The 23,895-nt window shown below is 45.8% G+C and overlaps 1 protein-coding gene and 1 long non-coding RNA gene across 5 annotated transcripts in view; one reads left to right on the top strand and one right to left on the bottom strand.

Annotated features, from left to right (window-relative positions):
- RABGEF1 (RAB guanine nucleotide exchange factor 1) overlaps nucleotides 1-23,895 on the bottom strand; it is a 50,913-nt gene that overhangs the window by 3,786 nt on the left and 23,232 nt on the right. For 3 of the 4 annotated variants that reach the window (XM_045074901.1, XM_045074902.1, XM_004761705.3), the window contains exons 4-8: nucleotides 17,520-17,689; nucleotides 8,303-8,384; nucleotides 7,272-7,404; nucleotides 5,936-6,027; nucleotides 1,571-1,827 (exon numbers count right to left, since the gene is read on the bottom strand). In XM_045074901.1, the coding sequence (XP_044930836.1) occupies nucleotides 1,571-1,827; nucleotides 5,936-6,027; nucleotides 7,272-7,404; nucleotides 8,303-8,384; nucleotides 17,520-17,689 (734 nt within the window). The remainder of the gene's footprint in view (nucleotides 1-1,570; nucleotides 1,828-5,935; nucleotides 6,028-7,271; nucleotides 7,405-8,302; nucleotides 8,385-17,519; nucleotides 17,690-23,895) is intronic. The other variant, XM_045074903.1, reaches the window with a different exon arrangement.
- Nucleotides 3,092-7,390, top strand: LOC123390682. Its single transcript, XR_006605220.1, has 2 exons — nucleotides 3,092-5,350; nucleotides 6,245-7,390. It is a non-coding gene; the product is annotated as an uncharacterized LOC123390682 (long non-coding RNA).

Genomic DNA, 23,895 nt, shown 5'->3' with positions numbered 1-23,895 from the left:
GACCGGCAGCCTCCGCTGCTGACCACAAGGGCTACACCTCCCGGTCCCGCTCGTCGCTTCTACCACTGGCCATGTGTCCGTCTCCAACTTCTCTGAGATCTTCAGACTGTCTGAGGTTCCCCAGAGTAAGAACTAAACCCACAAGGCTCCTCTGCAGCAGTCAACAGCACTTGCGTAAAGAAATGGGTACCCGGCCACCTCCCCTTCTGGGGGTGTAGTTCAAATCCTGGCGTGTCTGGAAGAATGACAAATACTGCGAATAACAGCCCGAGCAGCATTTTGGAAAAAAGCGTTCCTGGGATGGGCTGGCTGGGAGATGGGCGTTCAGGAGGCACCTGCCGTAAGCACGGGGCGCCGTCTTGACGTGAGGACTCGCTACGCTCTGCTCTGAGTCCAGCTTTGTTACCCTGTATGCTCACCAACCGGAGTTTAAATAAAAACCTGGAACAGGAAGAGCCTCCCAAGTCGAGCAGCTGAACCCCGCGGCTGAGGGTGACGAGGGACGGGGCAGCACCAGGTTTTGAGGGACCCGGAGCTTATACACTTTTGGGAACCCACTTAAAGGAAAACACGACACAGAACAGGTACAAAGCTGAGTACGTATTTGGGATGTAAGAATAAATCACAACAGCTTTCTGGAAGCCTTGAAGATTCATGTACCGTCTTTTTAGGCAATTTACTAGAATTTACTGGAAACACTTCCCTAAGCAACCTGGCTTCCTCTCCGTATTCTCCTGTACGGCTTCCAACACAGGAAGGAAAGCGTTTAAGGTGTTTTGAGGCTCCAGTTCATTAGCAAACCTACTCTAAAGTAAACAACAGACGAGTTCAGTGGTCAGGAGAAGCGCTCTGCCTTACGACTCAGACACGCGCTCTTGAGCACTGTCTCACCAAGAATCAACGAGCACGACCAACAATACTTGAAAATCATCTCACATCCTGTAAACCAAGCTTTTTAAAATCTCGGTATTCGGGCGCCTGGGTGGCTCAATGGTTAAGCCGCTGCCTTCAGCTCAGGTCATGATCTCAGGGTCCTGGGATCGAATCCGGCATCGGGCTCTCTGCTCAGCAGGGAGCCTGCTTCCTCCTCTCTCTCTGCCTGCCTCTCTACCTACTTGTGATTTCTCTCTGTCAAGTAAATAAATAAAGTCTTTAAAAAAAAAAAAAAAATCTCGGTATTCAATTCTAAGAGATCACTTACAAAAATAAAGCAAAAAATAATTCCTAGGTCTTTTAATAAATCAAAATCCATGATCCGACTCATTCATGGTTAAACAACCCAACTGAGCGAGTGGCCCTTCTACTGGGATCTGGGGCGGGACGGCCGCGCAGCACAGATGCTCCCCCGCATGGCCACGTGCTGGCCAGCAGAGGACCGCAGTCTCTGGCCGAGGAGCGGAGGTGCGGTGTCTGCATGGCACGGTCCCGTGAGCTCTGGGACACCAAGCAAGCATCCTCAGCTGTGCCGACACAGCGGCATGGAACCGTCCCAGGCCCGCAGCGCCCTGTCACATCCCTGAAGTCAGCACCTCGGTGATCTTCGCCGTAACCCCCGGAGCGTGAGGCTTACCAGGTTGGTGAAGTAGTAGCCGTCCTCGCCGGTCATCAGCCGGCTGGGGTTGCAGAAGCGGGTGATGTACTGGATGTTGGACTGGAGGCGCGGAGGGTTGCCCTTCAAGACGATGTAGATGAGGGTCGGTAGGAAGTCATCGGCCGAGGCCGGCTCATTCCTGGTGATCTTGATGGCGTTGAAGATGTGCTTGCTGCAGCGGGTGATGCAGGCCAGCTTGTCCCGCGGCACCCGCTGCGAGTCCATCTCGATGATATCTGCGCAGCGGGAAGACACGGCTTCCGGTGAGGACATACGTCCACGCAGCACCGGAATCAGCACTTTCTAACCGAGCAGCGTGTGGAGGCCTCGCGGAGCCGCCTCCGCCAGGTACGTCTGTGCCCGAAAACGGACCACAGAACACCGTGGGCTCAGCTCGTCCATTCAGGACGCCCGGCCACAAAGCGGACGCTACATGCGTTACTTCTTTGCCCCGCAAGCCCACTGCTTTTCCGTCCCCAGACTGGGCAAGGGGTACAGCTGTGAGGAAGGCAACTGAGGTTCAGAGAAGCCTGGTGATTTGCCCAAATCATACAGACAGCAAGGGACGGAGGGGGGTTTTGAAACCAAGTCTGCCGGATTCTGAAACCCACGCTCTTAACCACGGTGCGAAGCTGCTGGTGAGCTCTCGGGAGGATTCGAGTCTTTCTCCTGCTTCTGCTCCTCTGCCACCCTGGGAACCGTGCAGAACGCACGCTGCTCTTTAGAAAGGCGGGGACGACACAGCATCGCCGCACCAGACATCAGCTGCCGAAGCCCCAGGCGGGTCGGTCTACAGGACGTGCCCATCTCCCCCCCGCCCCCCCGGCCAGAAGCCACCAGGGCCCCTCGACGACATTCGCAGCCCACCGGTCAGCCCAGGGGTGAGCGAGGATACACCTTTAGTCTCACACGCACCATTCACTTCCCTCAGAGAAAAACCACTTCACCGTCCCTAACCCTAACCCTAAGTGGCAGGCTCTTATACACCGTCCTGTGTCGCCAGGACGAGGAGCCCGTGAGGAACAGGAGTCAGCCCTGGGGACACGGTGCAAGGGAAGGGGGAGGGCGCCCTCGGACGTGCACTGCCGCCTGCCGCCTGCCGCCTGCCGACTGCCGCCCCGTGGAAGAAATAGCGGGGCGGGCTCCTCTGACAGCAGTAGCTGCCCACAGCGGGAACTGAAGTTTCCAGTTTGTGGGGGGCAGGACGGTGCTGCGCATCAGGGTTCCTTCCGCTCCCGGCTCCATCCCTGCGGTCGGCTCCGGGGGAGCCCTCACAGGACCACCCGCAGAAGGGGAGCCACTGGGCCGTGCGGGGCCGAGTTCTAACTCAGTGATGGGGGCACCTGGGCGGCTCAGTGGGTTATAGCCTCTGCCTTCAGCTCAGGTCATGATCTCAGGGTCCCGGGATCGAGCCCCGCATCGGGCTCTCTGCTCAGCAGGGAGCCTGCTTCCTCCTCTCTCTCTCTCTCTGCCTGCCTCTCTGCCGACTTGTGATCTCTGTCAGATAAATAAATAAAATCTTTAAAAAAAAAACCTTACTGATGCTTTCATTCCCCGAACTCACGAGTCTATTGCGTGGTTTTCCTTATTTTATAGTTTGGTTCCTTTAGTCTTTTAATTATGGGCTGTAATTACTGTTAATATGTCTCAGCCTGTTTTCTGAGTAGAACATACCACAAGAGCGACTCGGGGGAAGACCTTTTTAAACCTATTTCACTACTTTCATTTATGCTATTTAGCTTCCTACCTTTTATACTGGTTTTTACTCTTAGTTTAAACTTTTTGCCAATCTCTCATTAATGTTTATTAAGTATTAAAGTGAATAAAAAAAGAATCACTTTTTCTCTGGCAGCATGTGTAGCTGCCAGTGCCAGGAGGGAGTCCAAGAGTGTGGAACGGAAGAGAAGGGAAGGGAGCCCAGAACGAAGCGGGGGGTGCTGTGGAGATTGCTCCTACACCCTGTCCTGTGGCCAAGCTTCCCCTTGCTAGCACCCTTCAAGACTGAAAGAAGATTCTGGGGGATGCTGCTGGGCCCCCACCACGTGTAGTGAGCTCTGTGACCTGCACTGCCCTAAAGCCCAACTGAGGGGGTCCGGGAGGAAACAACAGAACAGGAGATTCCCCCTGGTGTTAACTTCTTCCACTGAATGATTTCCCACCCCGGTCTGCCTGCGGTCACGTCACCGTCCTCAGATAACGGCTGCACGTCTGTTGCCCCGGGCTTTTACAGTGGGCAGGACGCGAGCTGGGCTGCGTGGGGTCCTGCATCTGGTACAAGTCCAGGTTTAGCTTTAGCAAGTTCTGAAGACAAAGCAGGCTAGCCCTCTAAGTCATGACTTCTCCACCTTGGCACCAACGACAGTCTGGACTGGATCATCTCTTCTGGGAGTGGACTGTCCGGTCCTGCAGGATGTTTAACAGTATCCCCGGCCTGTACCTCCTGGACGGCAGATGTCCAATGAGATGGAAAATGCCTCATTCAGTGTATTTACCCACAAAACTGCCAGTGCTCAGCAGCAGCACATGGGGTGATTCTGAGAGATTTAGCTGGTGTCTCCGTTTTGAAGACCAGGGTTAGACACCGTCCTGTTTGTTCCTGTACTTGGGCTAACACCTGGAGATTAGGAAAAAGCGCTCACACAGCCTGTGGCCCTCGCAGAATGTGTGTGCACGCGGACCGGCAAGATGAGAAAAAGTAAGGAGGTTCTAAGATTCTGTGGCCAAATTTCTACTATCGCCACATCTCTTCAAACTCCAACTCAGAGGCCTTGAGATGAGTCTCCCCTCGAATTCTATTAACAAACTGTTGAAATACTGAAGTCCTTTCAGTTCTATTTTTAAGCAAACAATGGTCTGGCTTTTGTAGTTTCTGGTTTTACAAGGTCTAACCCTATGGCACTTCAGGAAAGAGTCCCGGGCACAAATTCCTATGAAGTACTTTAAACATAAACCAGCTGGTCTTGAACTTGGCAAGAGTCTTTGGAAAAAAACACAAATAGGAGGCCTACATCCAGGCTTCTCACCTTCAATCTCTTATGATGTTCCCTGAGCAAAAGGTGGGAGTGGGAGTGGGCCTGGACCCAAAGGAGACAATTCATGAAACCTACAACACAGCCTTGGAGAAAAGCTCTGAGTGACAGAGAACGGTAATTAGCTAGGCCAGTTAGACTCCGCAAGCAAGTGGAATTAAATCATTCACTCAGAAAATAATTCATTTAAAAACAGGAGTTAAAAAGCAAAGCTATACAAAGAGAAGCAGAACCCGAGAGAACAGAAGAATCATGTTAGGAGCAGATGACCCAGTCCCTAGTGGGGCTAAGTTTTGGGGAGAGCCCTGCTCCCTTTCCTACCTCGAGAGTATCTTAAGCAAATCCCCATTTCTTCCTGTCACATGAGTCTCTAGTTCTTAGAACCAAAGGAACCTACTTAAAGGCTTGCCCCAGGCCACGGCTAACAGCAGCTAACTTTCTCTCCCAGAGGAGTTCCACTAACGGCTCTAACTAGGGAAGTCTTTCCAACTCCTCTTAATTAAGAAGTATCTGGGTGTCTTCTCCATAAGGCTGAATTTGTTTTGGTTCTTCTTTTGTTTTAAACTTCCATGGTATACTTCTGCTGGGCTATTCCTCTGAGCAAGAAACAGAAACCTTATCAGATGCCGGGACCTGTCCTGGATGGTGGAGCCGCATCAAGGTCCTTCATTTCTACACTGAACAAACCAGGAAAGTCATCCAAAGCGCATCTCTGACTAACAACCAGTCAGTAAGTATATAACTGTAGTGTGGGGGTTACCTTCTCCCATCAATTTGCTTCCTCCCTCCAAAATTATTCTGAATATGTAAATGCAACAGGGTTTTCAGAAATTTTCCCTAGCTGGGGTGCCTGGGTGGTTCAGTGGGTTAAGCGTCTGACTTGACTTCGGCTCAGGTCACGGTCTCGAGCCCGGTACTGGGCTGTGCTGGGCATGGAGTCTGCTTGAGATTCTCACCCTCTTTCTGCCCCCTGCCACCCTCCCACTGCCCCAGTCACACACGCCATCTCTCACTCTAAAAAAAGAAGAAAAAAGAAAAGAAAAAAGGCAAGAAATCTGCCCTAGCTGCATCTGACCTCAGTTTAGTTCAAGGCCCACGAAATGAGAGACCTGGTCAGAGAAAGCACAGAGGAAACATTCACCTGCTAAAACGAATGGTCCAAACTCATAAAACTAGCACACTTACAAGCGGCTTTTACCACATTTCAGTATGTCTCTGGCAGTCTACATTTTAGAAACACTTCGCTGTCTTGTATGGATTTACGTCAGCTTCAAGGGGTAAACATCCAGACGGAAAAGCTCTCTGTGTCACTGACCTGTGATTGCTTTCACCACCATATCAGACACTTCTGAAATTTCTTCATTAACAGGGACACAAAGCATCTGAGGTGTGACCCAGTGCAGGGCTCTACAAAGAGGGAGAGACAATAAAAAAAAAATTCCAAGAATGGACCACAGTCATTTGTCTTGTTATTTCCTTCAGTTAAGGGAAAATATTGGGGCACCACGGACTAACAAGGCAATCCTAGGCCCGAGCATATCAGGAGCTCTGACGTTGCCCCTGAACATAGCAGGAGCTCAGACGAAGTGACCAGAACCCTCAAATGAGGCTTCTCTCATCACAGGAAAAGCAGAAGTGATCCGAGACTGAAGATCTGAGAAGAACCCGCCGCTCCCTCTCTCCATCGTCAATGACCGTAATGTCACTGGGGCTCTATCCTCAACTCTGGAGGCAGAGCAGAACAAGTGAAGAAAGGTCACCAAGCATGAGTCGCCCCCTTTGGGATCCCTGAGTTTTCTGGTCTCCCCATCTTCACGGCAGGGATTCCGACTGACGGATGCTCCCACCCCACTCGTTAGTCCAAGGCCCACCTAGTGCCTTAGGGCTCCACGTGCCACCTTCCTAACACCAACTCCTTGCTTCTGCCGTGACACATCAAGATAGTCTACCACTTAGCAGCCCCACTGTCAAGGAACCCTCCTTGGATTCCAAGACCCCCTCCTCCAGAAGCACCTTAGCACGACCAGTCTTGGACCCATTCCCACATCTGATGGCCTATTTCCTACAGGTTTCACTGCCACTGGTAATACAGAGCCCTGGGGCTCACTGTGCCGCCAGGGAAGACGGAGCGCTTTGGGGAGTGTCGTCAACCCAGTGTGAGCGCAAGTTGTGATCAGAAGAACAGCTAAATAATGAGTGACAGGGAGGAGGAACAATGACGCCTACCGCCTTCGTGTGGATACTCACAGCCTCTTGCCTGACAAGACAGTATAATGAAATGAGAAAAGAATGACATTTCCCCCCGTTCCTTGGAAATTCCGGAGATCTGAAACAATCTGAAACATCAGATCTGCTTCCTTTCTAAAGCTGCTAGGAGTCAGACGGATAAGCAAGCACGTGTTTTCGGGTGTTCCGTCCTACAGTCTACCGGCTGCTTTTCCTCTGACACCCCGAAGCCGCGGAGATGCTACGGATGGTGGGTACCTTGGCTGTTGGTCGCTGTCAAGGCCTGAAATCCAAGTGTGTCCCCCTGCTGGCAGGCAGTAAGTACGAGACAAAGGAAACAACTGGCTACCTGATCCTGTTCTGAAATCCAAGTGTGTCCCCTGCTGGCAGGCAGTACGTACAAGACAAAGGAAGCAACCGGCTACCTGATCCTCTTCTGAATAGCGAGATCCTTCTTCTCGTCGTCGGTGGTCTCTGGACAGAACACGTACTTATAGAGACGAGTCATGATGTACTTTTCGATCTGATCCATTATCTTCTCAACTCTTTCGGGAGGCACTGGAATATCCAAACGGACATACAAGCTCAAGGGAAGGACGACGGGTGAAAGGAATAGAGGTCTTCACAGCCTTCCCTTTCCCTGTGCGGCAGAAAGCGAACTTCCACTTTCCTGAGGTTTACTGTACAACCTTGGAGAGCTCTTAGAGATGCGCAGTGGGGCTTATTTCTCAGACAGACAGACATGCTACGTATATCCTAAAACCCAACACCAATGGAAGACAAATCCAAGAAAATGTACTAAGGGCGCCTGGGTGGCTCAGTGGGTTGGGCCGCTGCCTTCAGCTCGGGTCATGATCTCAGGGTCCTGGGATCCAGTCCCGCATCGGGCTCTCTGCTCAGCGGGGAGCCTGCTTCCTCCTCTCTCTCTCTCTGCCTGCCTCTCTGCCTACTTGTGATCTCTGACTGTCAAATAAATAAATAAAATCTTTAAAAAAAAAAAAAAGAAAATGTACTAAAAACCTAAGCTCTAAAATATTCACAAAAAAATAAATAAAAATCTAAGCTCTAAGTCAGCGATTCTCAAATTTTTTCCATCCCTCCAGCCATCTGAGGAATGTATCACCATGAAAAATGACTCACCAAAATGGTGATTCCAAGATGGGCATTTCGTGTAGAAGCGTCCTTCGGGGTTTTAACGGACACTACCCCTACCCCAACAGGATGATTAAACAATGTTTAATAAACTACCCAACTGCTGTGATCACTTTGGAGTGACACTGGTGGCATTCAAAGGCCCTCTCAGGACAAGACCAGTCACCAGCATGTCGGTGGAGCTGTTTACAGGACGGAGTTGGCAAACCAGTCAGGCCATCAGAAAGAGAGAAAGCTCTAACAGAGCAGTCAGACTCTGTACAATTACCAGCAATCCCTTTACAGCTGGCGAACAGAGCATTACCTTTTCCACGAGTCTGCATTCTTTCAGCCACATTTTGGTAAAAATCTTGAGTACACTCTGACTGTTCCTCAATGCTTAGATCCTGAAAAAAAAGGGACAAAGAGGCTATTGGTAGCTCAAGAAAGATCATGCGTAAAGCTCTCAATTTTACGAAGTTTCCAGAACCCACTCCATAACTGATGTAATCTCAAAAGTACCTACCAATTATACCAACTCTGCAGAGGAGAAAACCCCAATACTTAGAACTCCCATGACCTCATACTTCTGTGTGTGTGTGTACATAATATGTATTCACAGATAAGTACATTTTTCTTACATGGGTATAATGCACATCCTTGATAATATACACATTTATGTACATTTCGATTTATCGGGTCCACATAGTCCTTTCTGGGGGCCTTCTCACACCCCTTGTGTTAGGTGAATTACTGAACCGATCTACCCTGTGCCTCTGAGTTCCTTCTCTTTCTCATGACCATGTACTGCAGCATAAGTAGACTATCTCTCTGGGGTTATTTCTTGGTGATGCATGTTCAAGAGTGACACTAAGAGTTTAGTAAATATGAACTTTATGGCTCTCAGTATCTGCTGCTAGATGAGATCCTCGGAAACGCCAGTGTCCGGCCGTTAGCCACACGAGTATTGATTTCTCTACAGCCTCTACGCCACTGAGCTTCATAATTTCCCTTTGGGTTTACTGGTTATATACATACAATATGTGTATTTATTCCCTATTTTCTCCTAAAGAGTACGATCTACACAAAATGCCAACACAGTTCAGCACAATTAACTAGATGAAAACAAAACACGGCGAGACCAGAGGATGGAGCTGGGAGCAACAGAGAAGCACGGTCCTTGAAGATACAGAGGTAGAGTCAGCCCAGGCACCGGCCTCCAACAAGGTCTAGCAACCATCACTAAGACAAAAACGGTCCCGTAACTGGGGGTCCAAAATGTAAAAGTAAACTAACTCTTCAGATGAAATTCTAACACCAAACCCAGAAATTTCTCCCAAGGCTTTTCTTAAAGAAGTCACTGCAGAAGGGCACGACTGTGGCCCGGGACAAATCCCACAGGGCTGAGTCTTGGACAGCCGCGTGCAGGGCGGGGAAAGCAACCAGCGAGGGCTTGGGGAGAAGCTCTGGGGAGAGCGCGCAGACCCGGCTGCCCCAGCTTAAATCCCAACGTATGGGGCGCCTGGGTGGCTCAGTGTTTAGCCTCTATCTTCAGCTCAGGTCATGATCTCAGGGTCCTGGGATCGAGTCCCGCATCGGGCTCTCTGCTGGGCAGGGAAGCCTGCTTCCTCCTCTCTCTCTGCCTGCCTCTCTGCCTACTTGTGATCTCTGTCTGTCAAATAAAATCTTAAAAAAAAAAAAAAATCCCAAAGTATGCCGTGGGGTCCAGACCATCCCCTGCTGCCTTTACAATGTCTGTCCCCATTTTTGCCCGGTTTGGGCTCTCGTCACCCCTCATCTCGAGCAGAGCTGCTCTCCCCAACCCTGACCTCACTTTCCAATCTGTCCTACACACCACGCCCACTGGTCACCTCGGATTCAGACCGGGGCACGACAATCAGATCAGAAGCAGAGCACCAAGGGCGTCCATCTGTCCATCCGTCCGGGATGGTGCCTCAGTCTGCGACCAGCACTGCCCCCCCCCCCAACCGCCCTGCTTCCTCTGCTGGGGAGCCCGGGTCCTAAGGCTCTGCTTTAGCTGCTGCCCGCATCTGGAGCACCACAAAGTCATTCTCTTCCTGACGCACTTCTGTTGCTCTCCGTTTTCCAAGAGCTGCCCAGGGAAGGCTCCGTTCACACTTCCCTCTTCTAAGAAGGTGTCCCTCATCTCCTCAGTCAGAGTAACTCTGCGGGTCTCACAGGGCTTGCGGAGGTCTCGGACAAGCAAGTCCTGTTGCTTTCTTAACTAGTTATTTACGTAAGAGCGACCTGGTTGAATTAAGATCGATCCCTTGTCTAGTGAGAACTTAGTACTAAGTAAATTTTACACATTTTAAAATCTTAAGCTTTTCTTTATATTCACCACAATTTCCCAGTGCTACTTTCCATTTTATCTTTTACTTTTCATTACACAGCTTTCAAAAAAGTTAATGCCACTAAACCTTTTAACTGGTCCTTAAGAATAATTCTTTAACAGTTCAGCTGCACCTTGAAAACTGTTCTACTCAGATATGAGGAATCTGGGAGGCAGGGCAGGGGTAGGGAGGGGAAAAATGAAACAAGATGGGATCGGGAGGGAGACAAACCATGAGAGACTCTTCATCTCACAAAGCAAACTGAGGGTTGGGGGGGAGGGAGGGGGGTGGGGTTGCGGACACTGGGGAGGGCATGTGCTATGGTGAGTGCTGTGAAGTGTGTAAACCTGATGATTCACAGACCTGTACCCTGCGGCAAACACTACATTATATGTTAACTTAAAAAAATACATTTTACCTTCTTGGGGGGGGGGGGCTGTTCCAAATTTCTCCACAGAAGTAAGTACCTACAGTTGAAATAAATATCCTAATCTACTTTGTTAATTTACTTCTAAGTTTTCTCATGTTTAACTCTTTGGAGGAGGTGTGGGCGCAGAGCACGGAACACAGGATGTCACTGACATACAGACCCCGTCTTCGTCGGCGGCAGGTGGTGAAGCCACACTGCCCCTCGCTACCCCAGCTGTCACGTAACTGGCTCCTGAGAAACCGAATTTATTTCTGGAATCCCTGGTTTATTTCACTGTCCTATATTTTAATTTTTTAATCAAAATCTCACCCACTTGTGATGTCTTTCATTTTAGGAAAGTTGGCCAGATTTAGAAATCTCTTCCACCAAATTCATGCTCCCCACCCCACCTCACAAAAAGAATATATGTTTTTTGTTTCTAGAATAAATGTAACATCATAATTTCAAGTTTTCTTACAATCCTCAGTCTTTTAATTCTTTGAATGAGGTACGAACTTTCCTTATTAGAGTGCTATTAACATTTAATGCCATTCATTGCTAGTATCTTTAAAAGTAACTATTTTTTAGTACTGTGCTCAGTTCTTTAGCTTTTATCACTGGCATGTCATATTGCAACTGAATTTTATGAATTTATCTTGTCATGTGGCTAATTTTATGCCCCTATTAGTACACCTGGATTTTCCTGAATTCCATGAAAAGTATATTTGCATCCACTCTGAAAGCATCTGCTGCATGACTGGAATTGCCAGCCACTGCACCAAACATAAAAAAATAAATAAAATGCTCCAAGAGCACTCAACCTGAATGGGAAGGCTGAATGCAAGTAAGTAATTACAATATTCTACGAAAATTGTAAGCCAGAATGACCAAGTGCCATGGCGCATGTGGTGAATCTCTGACTTGTCTCATTCCTTCTACCTTCTACCATCTTCTCCCAACAGGCACGGGCAGAGCAGTAAGTATTCGTGTTCCGCGCTGCCCCCCGCGGGAGTGCGGAGTGACGGGACAAGCAATGCCCACAGGAAAATGTCTCCTCACGCCCTGGGTGTAAACTCCCGCAGATCCACTGCCACTCGTCCCTGTGGAGGCACGACTGGGGAACACGCTCAGACACGCTCAGACACGCCGAGTCTGTCCGTACATGGCCTTCCTCTCTGTGCCTCTACTTCCCATAAGACTTCGAGCTTCTGTTTCCTATCAGCCCTCACTGAGTCAGTCGATAAGATTTGTACGGTAAATTCTCTAAGCCTTAGATCACCAGACAAATATATCCATGGACCAAATAATTTTTAAGTCCCCTGGTATTACCTCTTCAGAGAGCGAATTTTACTACTAGGCCTGGACGTCCATGTGGGTAATCAGCAGCAGCAGCTCCACGAAGAACATGTCCATGAATTCTAAATACCATCGAATTATGGGTCTCTTCTCTGACTCTTACTTCAAATCATTCCGTAAACCTCCTCAAATCCCGTCAGTCAGCAGAGCGGGTTTCAGTCAACAGAAGGACTATCAATACGGAGTCTGTCGGAGGAGACCTCTTCACTACTAAAACTGTAAATCTCATTTTATTTTTAAGATATGGGGGATTCCCTTCGCATTTTAACAATAATGTTCTTCCTCCATGACGCTGAGATTTTGCTTTCTTTCCATTTACAAACGTCCACAACAGACTGTTTTTGCTCTTTTCCTCTACTTAGGTGCCTGAGACATGGCTACATTCCTAAGTACCGAATCTCAACGCTTAGAGCAAATTACATGGACTCTTCCAGTTACTACCAGCACTCACTTCTACTAGAAACACTGTGATGTGTTTCTACTCCTCTGCAACAAGTTCTTGTATCTGCCAAGCCTCGCTGTTACGCTTCCACAGGTTCTTTTAGTCGCTCTTCTAACGTGACCTTCTCTTCCAGGAGCATCTTCTCCATAGAGAAAGCATCTCTCTTCTGTTTCATGTCCACCCATGTTCTCCCTTCCATTCCGGCCACTGCACAACAGGAGAGGTCTGAGAGGCGATGCCAAAGCTGGAGCCTGTCTTGCCAGACCCACCGACCGAGTCATCATGGTTCAACTCCACAATGTTTTCAATTTTCTCTTACAGGGGCGCCTGGGTGGCTCGGGGGTGTTGAGCCTCTGCCTTCAGCTCAGGTCATGATCTCAGGGTCCTGGGATCGAGCCTCGCATCGGGTTCTCTGTTCCGCAGGGGGCCTGCTTCCCCCTCCCCCCTCCTTCTCTGCCTACTTGTGATCTCTTTTAAAAAAAAAAAAATCTCTTACATGTCATTGTATTCTATGTATGTTCTTATTTTATTCATTCACCACGTTCACATAGTTAGCAACGCGACCTTCTATCTATGTCTAGTTCTTACGATCTACAGACTGTACCAGCTCAGACGCTTTCCCGTCGCTTGTCCTCACTTCTCATCCTTTGTGTTCCTAACCCTGAAATGTGTCCTGGGGTCACTCCCCCGCCCCTGTTCCCCAGTTTTCTTACCCCGTTTAAAGCCCATTTTGTTAATTAGAGTTTCTCTGTCTCGGACACATACTCTGCTCTCTCAGCAGTAACTGCACAGCAGGGAACACTCGCACATACATATGGTTTAGAATAGTGAGGACATTTTAAGGCACAGAAGGACATCTATCTCTCTATTTCTTCTGAGAAAGAGAACGCAAATGAAGACATAGCCACATTTTAAACTCTTTTTCTCCTTTCTCAGGTTTAGAAAAACAGTTTTTCAAGAGAATTAATATGGGAGAAATTTTAAATTCATGGATATAACAGCACCAGAATTTTGTAGAAAGAACGGCAGGGAACAAACAATGGAAGTGGTAAAAAGTCTTCCACTGCGTCTGACTGCTTCTGTAGTAGGGAAACGCACATCTGAATGACTGCTAGCAGAGATATCTTTTTTAAAAACTGCACAGAGAGGGATGCGTGGGTGGTGCGGCTGGTTAAGCCTCCGACTCCGGCTCTGGTTTCAGGTCATGATCTCAGGGTCGTGAGCCCCGTGTCAGGCTCTGGACTCAGCACAGAGCGTGCTTCCGTTTCTCTTTCCCTCTTCGGCCCCTTCCCTTGCTCTCTTTCCCTCTCTCTAAAAAATAAATAAATCTTTTAAAAAACTGCACTGAGAAACCCACAAAATTCACTTATTAAAGAGCTATAATTCAATATCCAGTAAATTAAAGGGCATGTGTTTTCAGGAAGTCGAGGGTAATACAAGCTATGCTTTCAGAACAGGGGAGACTTTATTATTAAAGGCTTTATTAATAATTAACAAGGGCAGGATTTAAACAATTTGAGCAGCAAAAGTATCTTTTTTATTTAATTGCAGTCTGTTTTGTGTGTGTTTTGAAAATGTTTTCATATAAATAAACCTGTGGGGAAAAAGGTCTTCACTTTTGGCAAGGATCTCATTAAGTTAAAAAAAAATTAGGATTTTCTAATTATGACAGAAAAGCTTAACATCTGGTTGGGTCTCTATAATATTTTAAATTACCCTGGGCACATAAGGTTTTGTCCAAAGAACAAAAGAAACCTATACACCCTTCATTTCTTTGGTGACCATATACATCCTGGAATCTGTGGCTACTCTTAGGCCTATTTAAAGCTTTGTTCTTACAGTGAGACTCTTAAATTCTAGTTATTTTTGTAATGATAAGAAGTTTAAAAAAACGAAACCCTGCAAATTCTTCTTAGCTTCTTCTGCATACGCCACCCCTGTCAGCCATCTTCTCAGTAAAATTCAAATTCTTGCTAAGATGAGTTCTAAGAAAAGTGTTTGAGGGACGCCTGGGTGGCTCAGTTGGTTAAGCAGCTGCCTTTGATTCAGGTCATGATGCCAGCGTCCTGGGATCAAGTTCCACATCGGGCTCCTTGCTCAGCAGGGAGCCTGCTTCTCCCTCTGTCTCTGCCTGCCATTCTGTCTGCCTGTGCTCGCTCTCTCCCCCTCTCTCTCTGACAAATAAATAAATAAAATCTTAAAAAAAAAAATAAAAAAAAAGAAAAGTGTTTCATAATAACATAAATATAAATGAACTTTGTGTTAATGATGTAGCTGCCTATCCAGTTTGCAATAAACACAACTCTCTTATTCTAAAGAACACGAAAATGAACTATAAGAAATACATGTATTAATATTAAATAACTAATAAGATTAATGGAAAAGGAAAAATGGCAAAATAAACGAGCTTCCGAAGAGTCTTAGCAAACAGCAGCATCTTTGGGACAGGGACGCGCCATGCTGCGTTAGTGCACTGGGCATGAAAAACCACGCAGGACCCGAATGAGATTGCAGCCCAGAAAGACACCCTTTGGAATGAGGAAATTAAGAAAACAAAAAAGTCTGGCTACAGATAAGGTGTCTTATGACAAAGATAAAATGGCTGGGGAAAAAAACCCCAATCCTTTTAATGCTATTCTGTAAATATTTGGTTTTCTAGACTTGATCCATACGTGGAAAAGGCCGCTCGCCATGGGCTTACTCCAGGACTGGAGAAAACACTCATGTAGTAGAAGAAGATATGGGCAAGACTGGCTCACTGTTGTGGACCTCAGAAATGCTGGGAAGACTACAACTGTGGGACACAGTAGAAAGAATTACCAGTTGGGGTGCCTGGGTGGCTCCCTTGAAGCAGCTGATTCTTGATTTCGGCTCAGGTCATGATCTCAGGTCCTGGGACCAAGCCCTGAGCTGGGCTCGCGGCCCAGAGTCTGCTTCTCTCCCTCCGCCCCTCCCCGTTTGTGCTCTCTCTGTAACTCCCTCAAATCAATAAATAAAATCTTTTTTAAAAAAAAACCTACCAGTTAATGGCAATGTCACCAGAGTGGGTTCAAACATACAAGAATGAGTTTTCATATTGTGTAGGTCATTAGAGTAACATGACTGGAAAGTCTACTTGGTGAGAATAACATTAAGTTAAGGTTTTTCAAGTCTTAAGTCTAAGCCCAAGTTAAGGTTTGGAGTTTCAGTGAACGGAGCACAGAGGGCACCTCCACTAACACGCACTTCATTACCTCTCCGCAACCATCCCAAGCTGGACCCAGTCAAAGTCTTTGAAGAAACTTAAATGATGAAGTAATCTGAAGCCAGTTAGCTAAGACTGGTTCATTCCGGTACAAGAACCGTTTCATTTACTTGAAAAGACATGTAGCCTGCAGCCAAAGGCAAAAGGGCTTCTCCAGGGACATTTCAGCTGAACAAACGCCTATTCCTTATCAGGTGCAGGCGAGGTGTTGTGCAAGATACTGCACACGCGTGACGTAAGCCTGGGCCACTCAGCCAGCGCACACTCAGGGCTCGTGCAGACACGCAGAACAGGCTGCAAGACGGCCCTTCAGACGCAAGCAGTCTGAAGCCCGGCCCAGCTCTCCGGGGTCAGTGACCCTGAAAACAGGCAAGATGGCATCTGCACCACTTAATTACCGTTCCACTTTCGTGCACCGAGTCACAAGTCAACTAATTATTACAGAACGAGAGCACACTACAGTCTGAGCAAAAGAAGAATGAATAAACTGGCTCAGAAGAGCCGATCGAGTGGGCTCCGACATCCAGCATCACCCAGCGCATGCCGTATATGCTGTAGCACAGGCCTGCGAGCAGGATGTCCCAAGAACACCGTGCGGGCAGAAGGATAAAGAACCACAAAGCCTCAGCTCTTACCTCTGGTTAAAAACTTGAAGTTGTAACCACATGAGCTCTGCTGTGTCCCTACTGAGAGTCTATCAGTGCTTCTAACTCAAGACATCAATGATCTGTGCTTTCCTTAAATGTTACTATCTGCTTACAAATACTTCGAGAAAAAAACGGGGGGGGGGGTCTGCTTACTTATTCTCAGTGTAACTACACATCAAACAACAAAAAAGCTTCTTTTCTCCTTTACTAACTGAATTTGGTATTTAAAAAATATTCTGGCAGAAGATGACTGCTTATTAGCCTAGTGATTCTGGCCACGCTGGAACACAGCCAAGCTGCCTACCAGCTCGCTGCTTTCTTTACGTCCTTTCTCTTCTCAAGACCCCCTCACTTCACAGAAGGTGCCTTTCGTGCTAATTCTGAGTTTAATGGGTGAAGAATGTTACAAACAAACTGATCATTGTTTAAAAAATGAGTCCCTTTACAAGTAGTCTTACGAATTACTGCAACTGACATTACACTTTAGAAACTATGGGTTGGGACACACGTGTGGAAGGCACGAGTTCTAGCTCTGACTCGGGCAGAATATGCGGCCGTGTAACCTTGACAAGTCACTTACCTTCTCTGGTTCTCATCTCCCCATCTATAAAATAAAGGGGTATCTACTAAGGTCCCTTTCCACATCTAAATTCTAGCTTTCCCTTCTCTACTTGAGCAGAGAGAGTATTTTGTATCAAAACACAAAACAAACAAAACCGTAACACCCTGACGTGAGTACTACTTGGTCTAACAACTGTCACTTCGAGTTCGAGGTTACTCTGCTCTTGGCCGTCTGTATTACTTGCAAGGTGACCGGTTAGGAAGGCTTATTACTAAAGTACACAATGTAAGTGGCTTCAATGTCAGACTTTCCATGCAAAGATTACCCAAACACACTGACTTGCAGTGGAAAAGTACTAGCCTAGGAGCTGGGTTTTCACTTGGCTCAGTGACATTTCTTCGGTAAGTAACTTAACATCTCTGGGTCTTGATTTTTCCAGGTATAAAGTGACAAGGTTACACTAGATCGTCTCTAAGACCTTTCCTAAAACCAAAACTCTATGTTTCTAAGTGGTTACTCTCAACCTACCCTTTTGTAATGCATTGTTTCCAAAAACATCTTGGTCTGCTTATAGATTTCTTGGCCTGTCTTGTGGAAGGTCTTCAGAAATTCTATGAACTCTTTAGACACTCTATCCGTCTCAATGCTGGTTTGCCGGTTTATGGAAGGACTGGGAGCTTTTGCTTCCTGAATTTCTGCTGGGAAAATTAAACAGAATGAGTTTCGTTATATAGAAGATCCATGCATGAAATTACTTTAAGTATGTTACTTAAATTACTTAAATTATGCTTAGTCAAAGTGAAACCTAAATTTAAATTACTTTATGTTTAAATATTTGGACAACTTCACTTAAAGTGAGCTAAACCTATTTTAAGACTAGGACGTACAAGCAGATAAAAGTATATAAAATTTCCATTCAAATAAAAGTGGTTCTACTAATATTTTATCACCAAAATACATCATGCTTTGATCTACATACTTAATTGTAAATATGAAATAGCACTACTGTCTTGAACTCTCTCAAACACTGCATGAGTTTACAAAGCTAGTCAGCAGGGCGCCTGGGTGGCTCAGTGGGTTAAGCCGCTGCCTTCGGCTCGGGTCATGATCTCAGGGTCCTGGGATCGAGTCCCGCATCGGGCTCTCTGCTCAGCAGGGAGCCTGCTTCCTCCTCTCTCTCTCTCTCTGCCTGCCTCTCTACCTACCTGTGATCTCTCTCTGTCAGTTGAATAAATAAAATCTTTAAAAAAAAAAAAAAAAAAAAAACAAAGCTAGTCAGCAAATGACATAACAATCAGTAGGAAAAAATGTTACATTACTTATGGTAACTCTTCCAAATCCATTCTACTTGTCAAACAGGCTAATCTGTTGACGTGGAGTCTAACAATTATTTTCCCACCATTCAGTTTTCAAGTCAGACTGCTCAAAGTGAACGGATGCACCCAGCGTAGCGCAGTGAACACGACAGAACGTTCAGCAAAGGCCGCAAGCAGAACAGACAACACGCGTCTAATCCACCGCCACACAACTCCTTCACCTCTTCAAATTAGTACACTGACAGGAAAATGGGACCTTTCCGGAACAAAGATAGGAGCGTTGCCATCGAGGTCAGTGCTACCAGGCAGCGTGAACTAGCCCCTGATCTCTGACCACATTCTGAGCCTCCTGACTTTGAACTGCGCTAATTCGGCTAATTCAATAGTTCTAACGAAGTAAACTCCCTCATACCCCATGAAAGCAAAGTACCTTTGGAAGGTACCGAAATCGACTTACTACCTGCTTTCTCACAGTGACTTTGTATAATTCCACTTTCTGAACTTTAGTACCTGGGATACATTTTAATGACGCGGCGTCACTGAAGTTTTACGAGAAGACTGGATTAGTTAAGGGGCACGTGGGGGCGCAGTGGGTGAAGCGGCTGCCTTCAGCTCAGGCCACGATCTGGGCTCCTGGGATCGAGCCCCACGTCAGGCTCCACCCTCAGCAGGGAGCCTGCTTGAGAAGTCTCTCTCCCTCCTCCCTCTGCCCCTTGCGCACATGTGCTCTCTAATAAATCAATCAATCTTAAAAAAAAGAAAGAGAGAAGAAATCTAACAGTTCAACAGGAAAATGGGTAGAGAATACTAACTGCACAGAAAGGAAACATAAATGGACCTTAAATGTAGGAAACAAATTAAACTACACGAGATGCCATTTTAAAAATTAACGAAGAGACCAAGACCTGATGCTGAGGAAGGGGGGGGCGCTCTCACACTGTGGAGGGGAGAATGTACAATGATCCAAGTGCAATGGAGAGCAATGTGGCAATAACCATCAAACTAAAAATACATTTATCCTATGACCCAACAATTCCATTTCTCAGAAATTTCCTACTGATGTAACTGCACATGTACAAAATGAAGTATGTACAAGGCTACTCATTTCAGCACTACTTGTAACAGCAGAAGACTAAAAATGACACAGATATCTACCACTAAGGGACCAAATAAATTGTGATTTAATCCATAAAATAGAACACTATATATGTTTTAAAATAAATAAATTAAATAAATAAATAAAAATAAAATATTTTTAATATACTAAAAAAAGTTCTGTATAAGAACTTTTATAAGTTATAAGTTATGTATAATAACGCTCAAGTAAAAATAAAAAGGACAGCATGTGACTAAGAATACAGAGCACAGTACATGAAAATACCCGTGTCTACACTGAAAACAAAAGCACATAAGGATACACAAGAAATTAATGAAGGTGGTTGTCTGCATATGGGGAGAATGATGGTGGTAGTGGCTGGAAACCAGATGGGTAAGGGACCACACACCTTTTATTTTGGAGACATTCGAATGTACTACTTTTCTTTTTAAGCAAGTAAATAAATCAGGTACAATTTAACTTAAAACAAAAACTGGCAACATCCTTTCTGAAATATTTTTTACCAATATGGAAAACCAAACACCCTTGTATGATTAGAAAAAGCTCTTTAATACTTAAGAGTTTAATCCCTCACTCAAACTATTAATTCCAATCTTAGTCACGATGGAGTAACTGGGATTGGGTTTACCCTATGGCCTTAACAACTAGAACATCAGAAAAAATAGATGAAATCGTGGTTTTTAGACACTGGTCAAGAGGCAGATGGGAGAGGAACTCATGAGAGAAGTCGACAGTGTGGTAAGTCTAACGAGCACCCCAGCTCACTGCAGGGAGAATTTTTAGGCCATAGCACAGGGGGAGGCAAGGGGACTCAAACAGTCTAGCAGACCACTGAACTGGGGAAAGAGCATTTAGAGCTAAGGGAGGCCAAAGTCCCTAGAAACCACATGGCAAAATGAGAGGACGGGCCGGCAAAGAAAAAATTCCAGATAGCCACGCGGCGGGTTCCCTAAGTCTATGACTGAGCACTGCGCGTGCAAATTAGAAACTACCAATGACTGCATACAGAACCAGGCAGAACCACCCCAGGCAGACATGACTGGGATTAATTCATGTCCCAGCAGCCAGAAAAAGAACATCAGCAATGGCAAATATAAAAATCATTTTCTTATTTTAAAAAATTTTTAGGGGCACCTGGGTGGCTCAGTGGGTTAAGCCTCTGCCTTCGGCTCAGGTCATGATCTCAGGGTCCTGGGATCGAGTCCCGCATCGGGCTCTCTGCTCAGCAGGAGCCTGCTTCCCCCTCTCTCTGCCTGCCTCTCTGCCAACTTGTGATTTCTGTCTGTCAAATAAATCTTTAAGAAAATTTTTTTGACGACAACTAACTGTTTAAAACTAAAGTAATAATAATAGATAGTGGGATTTGTATCGTATGTGTAAGTAAAATCTATGACAACAATACGACAAAGGGAGGAAAGAAGAAATCCAAGAATACTATTGGTAAGGGTCTTATATAGAAACTGGGATAGCACCATTGAAGGCCGAGTAGTTAAAAGGTATTTTTTACACCTCGAAACAGCCACTTTAAAAAGAAAGAAAGACGGGACGCCTGAGTGGCTCAGTTGGTTGGGCAGCTGCCTTCGGCTCAGGTCATGATCCCAGCGTCCTGGGATCGAGTCCCACATCGGGCTCCTTGCTGGGGAGGGAGCCTGCTTCTCCCTCTGCCTCTGCCTGCCGTTCTGCCTGTGCTCGCTCTTGCTCTCTCCCCCTCTCTCTCTGACAAATAAATAAATAAAATCTTTCAAAAATAAAATAAAAATATACATACTTTGTTTAAAAAAAAAGAAAGAAGGAGAAGAGAAATGAAAGAGATACAGCTAATAAGCCAATAGTGAAAATAAAGATGCAATCATAAAAAACAATCTACAAAAACAAATAAATAAAAGGGTAGGAAAAGAGGGGATAACTAAGTCCAGATAAGACAAATAGAAGACAGAGAGCAAGAAGGTTAATATTCCACACCACGTTATCAAAAATTTTACTAATGTAAGTAGCCTGAATAGGCCATGATCCCTATATAACCTGTCTACAAGAAATCCACTTAAAAAAAAAAAAAAAAAAAAAAAAAAATCCAATTTAAATATAAAGACATGAATATATTAAAAACTCAAGAAATAAAAAGGATATACCACCCAAATAAACAAAAAGAGCTTAAGTGGTTTTATTAATACTGGACAAATTTCCAAACATGGAATATTACCAAGGATAAACAGGGGCATCTGCCAAAAAAGGGGGGGTTAATTCTTCAAAGGAACACCAACCCCCGAGACTCTGGAGGTCTGGAGGTCAGCCAAGGGTAGGGGAACATTAGCCATCCCCTTACTGCTTTGCTTGTGTATACTCTCCCCTCCAACAAACACTTCTCTTCAAAGACAGAAAATTTTGATGTTTAGAAAGCCTTTCAAAATGTTAATGAAAATAAAATGTAAGTGAAGATGTTCTGTATGATCCCATCATGGCAGATACACGTCATTCTACACTGTGCAAACCCACAAAATACACACCACCACGAGGGAATGAACCCAACGGAAACTACAGACTGTGGATGGTGGCGACGTGTCGATGCAGGCTCATGAGTCGTAGCACAAAACTTCCCATTCTGGGGCAGAATGCGGGTAACGGGAGAGGCTGTGCGTGTGGGGGCGAGGAACATACGGGAGATCTCTGGACCCTCCTCTCAATTTTCCTGTGAATCTAAAACTGCTCTTAAAAAAATTAAAATCTTAGGGGCACTCGGGTGGTTCAGCTGGGGGAGCATGGGACTCCTGCTTCCGCTCAGGTCATGATCTCAGGGTCCTGGGATCAAGGCCTGCGTCGGGCTCTGTGCTCTGCACAATCTGCTAGCTGCACTCCTGCTTGTCCCTCTACCTCCTCCTCTGCTCCCCCCTGGGCATGCACTCTCACTCTCTCAAATAAGTAGAATCTTCAAAAAATTTAAAATCTTAAAAAAAAAAAAATCAAGATTAATTCTACTCACTAGTATTAATTAGTACAAATCATTAAAATTAACACTTGGTTGTTTCCTTTTTTTTTTTTTAAAGATTTTATTCATTTATTTGACAGACAGAGATCACAAGTAGGCAGAGAGGCAGGCAGAGAGAGAGGAGGAAGCAGGCTCCCCGCCGAGCAGAGAGCCCGATGTGGAGCTCTACACAGCACCCGGGGATCATGACCTGAGTCGAAGGCAGAGCCACCCAGGTGCCCCGTCACTTGGTTGTTTCTGACCTTCCTAAAAACCAACTCCCCAGTAACAGAACATAAGTTCCAAGTTTGGATTATGGAGTGAAAACTGAGGAGCCAGAGTTCAGGTACAGAGGAAGGTGATGAGGCCCAATGGACATTCAGAAGGGAAGACAGAAAGGAATAACTTTTCCTGTATCACATTTTGGTGAGGATCCAGATGCCTTGCGTTTCAACTTCTAATCTTAAGGTTTTAAGCAGGTTGAGTGGCAGGAGGAGGCAGAGGGAGAAGCAGGGTCCCCACTGAGCAAGGAGCCTGATGCTGGACTCCATCCCAGGACTCTGGGATCACGATCTGAGCTGAAGGCAGTGGCTTAACCAACTGAGCCACCGAGGCATCCCTCAACTTAAGGTTTTAATACAGAAAATTTTTCATGTAGAGTGTTCATTATATAATGTATGTATGTATACATATAATGTATGTATGTACTACATGTCACATAATATAAGTAATATTTATATTTAATACTAAAATATTAGTATATATTTAATAATATTATATATAATATTATATTCAAGAATCGCAAATCTGCCATGAGTATCAAGCTTTTCATTACCCCATATACACACACCATTTAAAAAGTCTTCCTGGGGTACCTAGGGGGCTCAGTCAGTTGAGCGTCTGCTTAACTTAACAAGGAGCCCTGCCTGCATCAGGCTCCTTGCGCAGTGAGGTGCCTGCTCTTCCTCTGCCTGCCACTCCACCTACTTGTGCTTTCTTTCTCTATCAATAGATAAATGAATTTTTTAAAAAGTTAAAAATATGGGGCGCCTGGGTGGCTCAGTGGGTTAAGCCGCTGCCTTCGGCTCAGGTCATGATCTCAGGGTCCTGGGATCGAGTCCCGCATCGGGCTCTCTGCTCAGCGAGGAGCCTGCTTCCCTCTCTCTCGCTCTCTGTCTGCCTCTCCATCTAATTGTGATTTCTCTCTGTCAAATAAATAAATAAAATCTTAAAAAAAAAAAAAAAGTTAAAAATAGAACCATACCCTACAATCACACTACTATTTTTGGAAGATATTTTTTGGAAGTTATGGAAGTTTTTGGAAGTTATTTACCCAAAGAATACAAAAATACTAATTCAAAGGGATATGTGCACCCTGATATTTAAAGCAGCATTATCAACAACAGCTGAATCTGGAAACACCTGTGTCCACTGACTGATGAATGGATAAGGAAGACGCTGCGTATATATACAATGAAGTATTAGCCATAAAAAGAATGAAATCTTGAC

This window comes from Mustela putorius, unplaced genomic scaffold (genome assembly GCF_011764305.1).
Source record: "Mustela putorius furo isolate JIRA1106 unplaced genomic scaffold, ASM1176430v1.1 tig00000139_pilon_pilon_pilon, whole genome shotgun sequence".
Lineage (NCBI taxonomy): Eukaryota > Metazoa > Chordata > Mammalia > Carnivora > Mustelidae > Mustela > Mustela putorius.
This window is presented reverse-complemented; position numbering and strand designations above follow the sequence as displayed.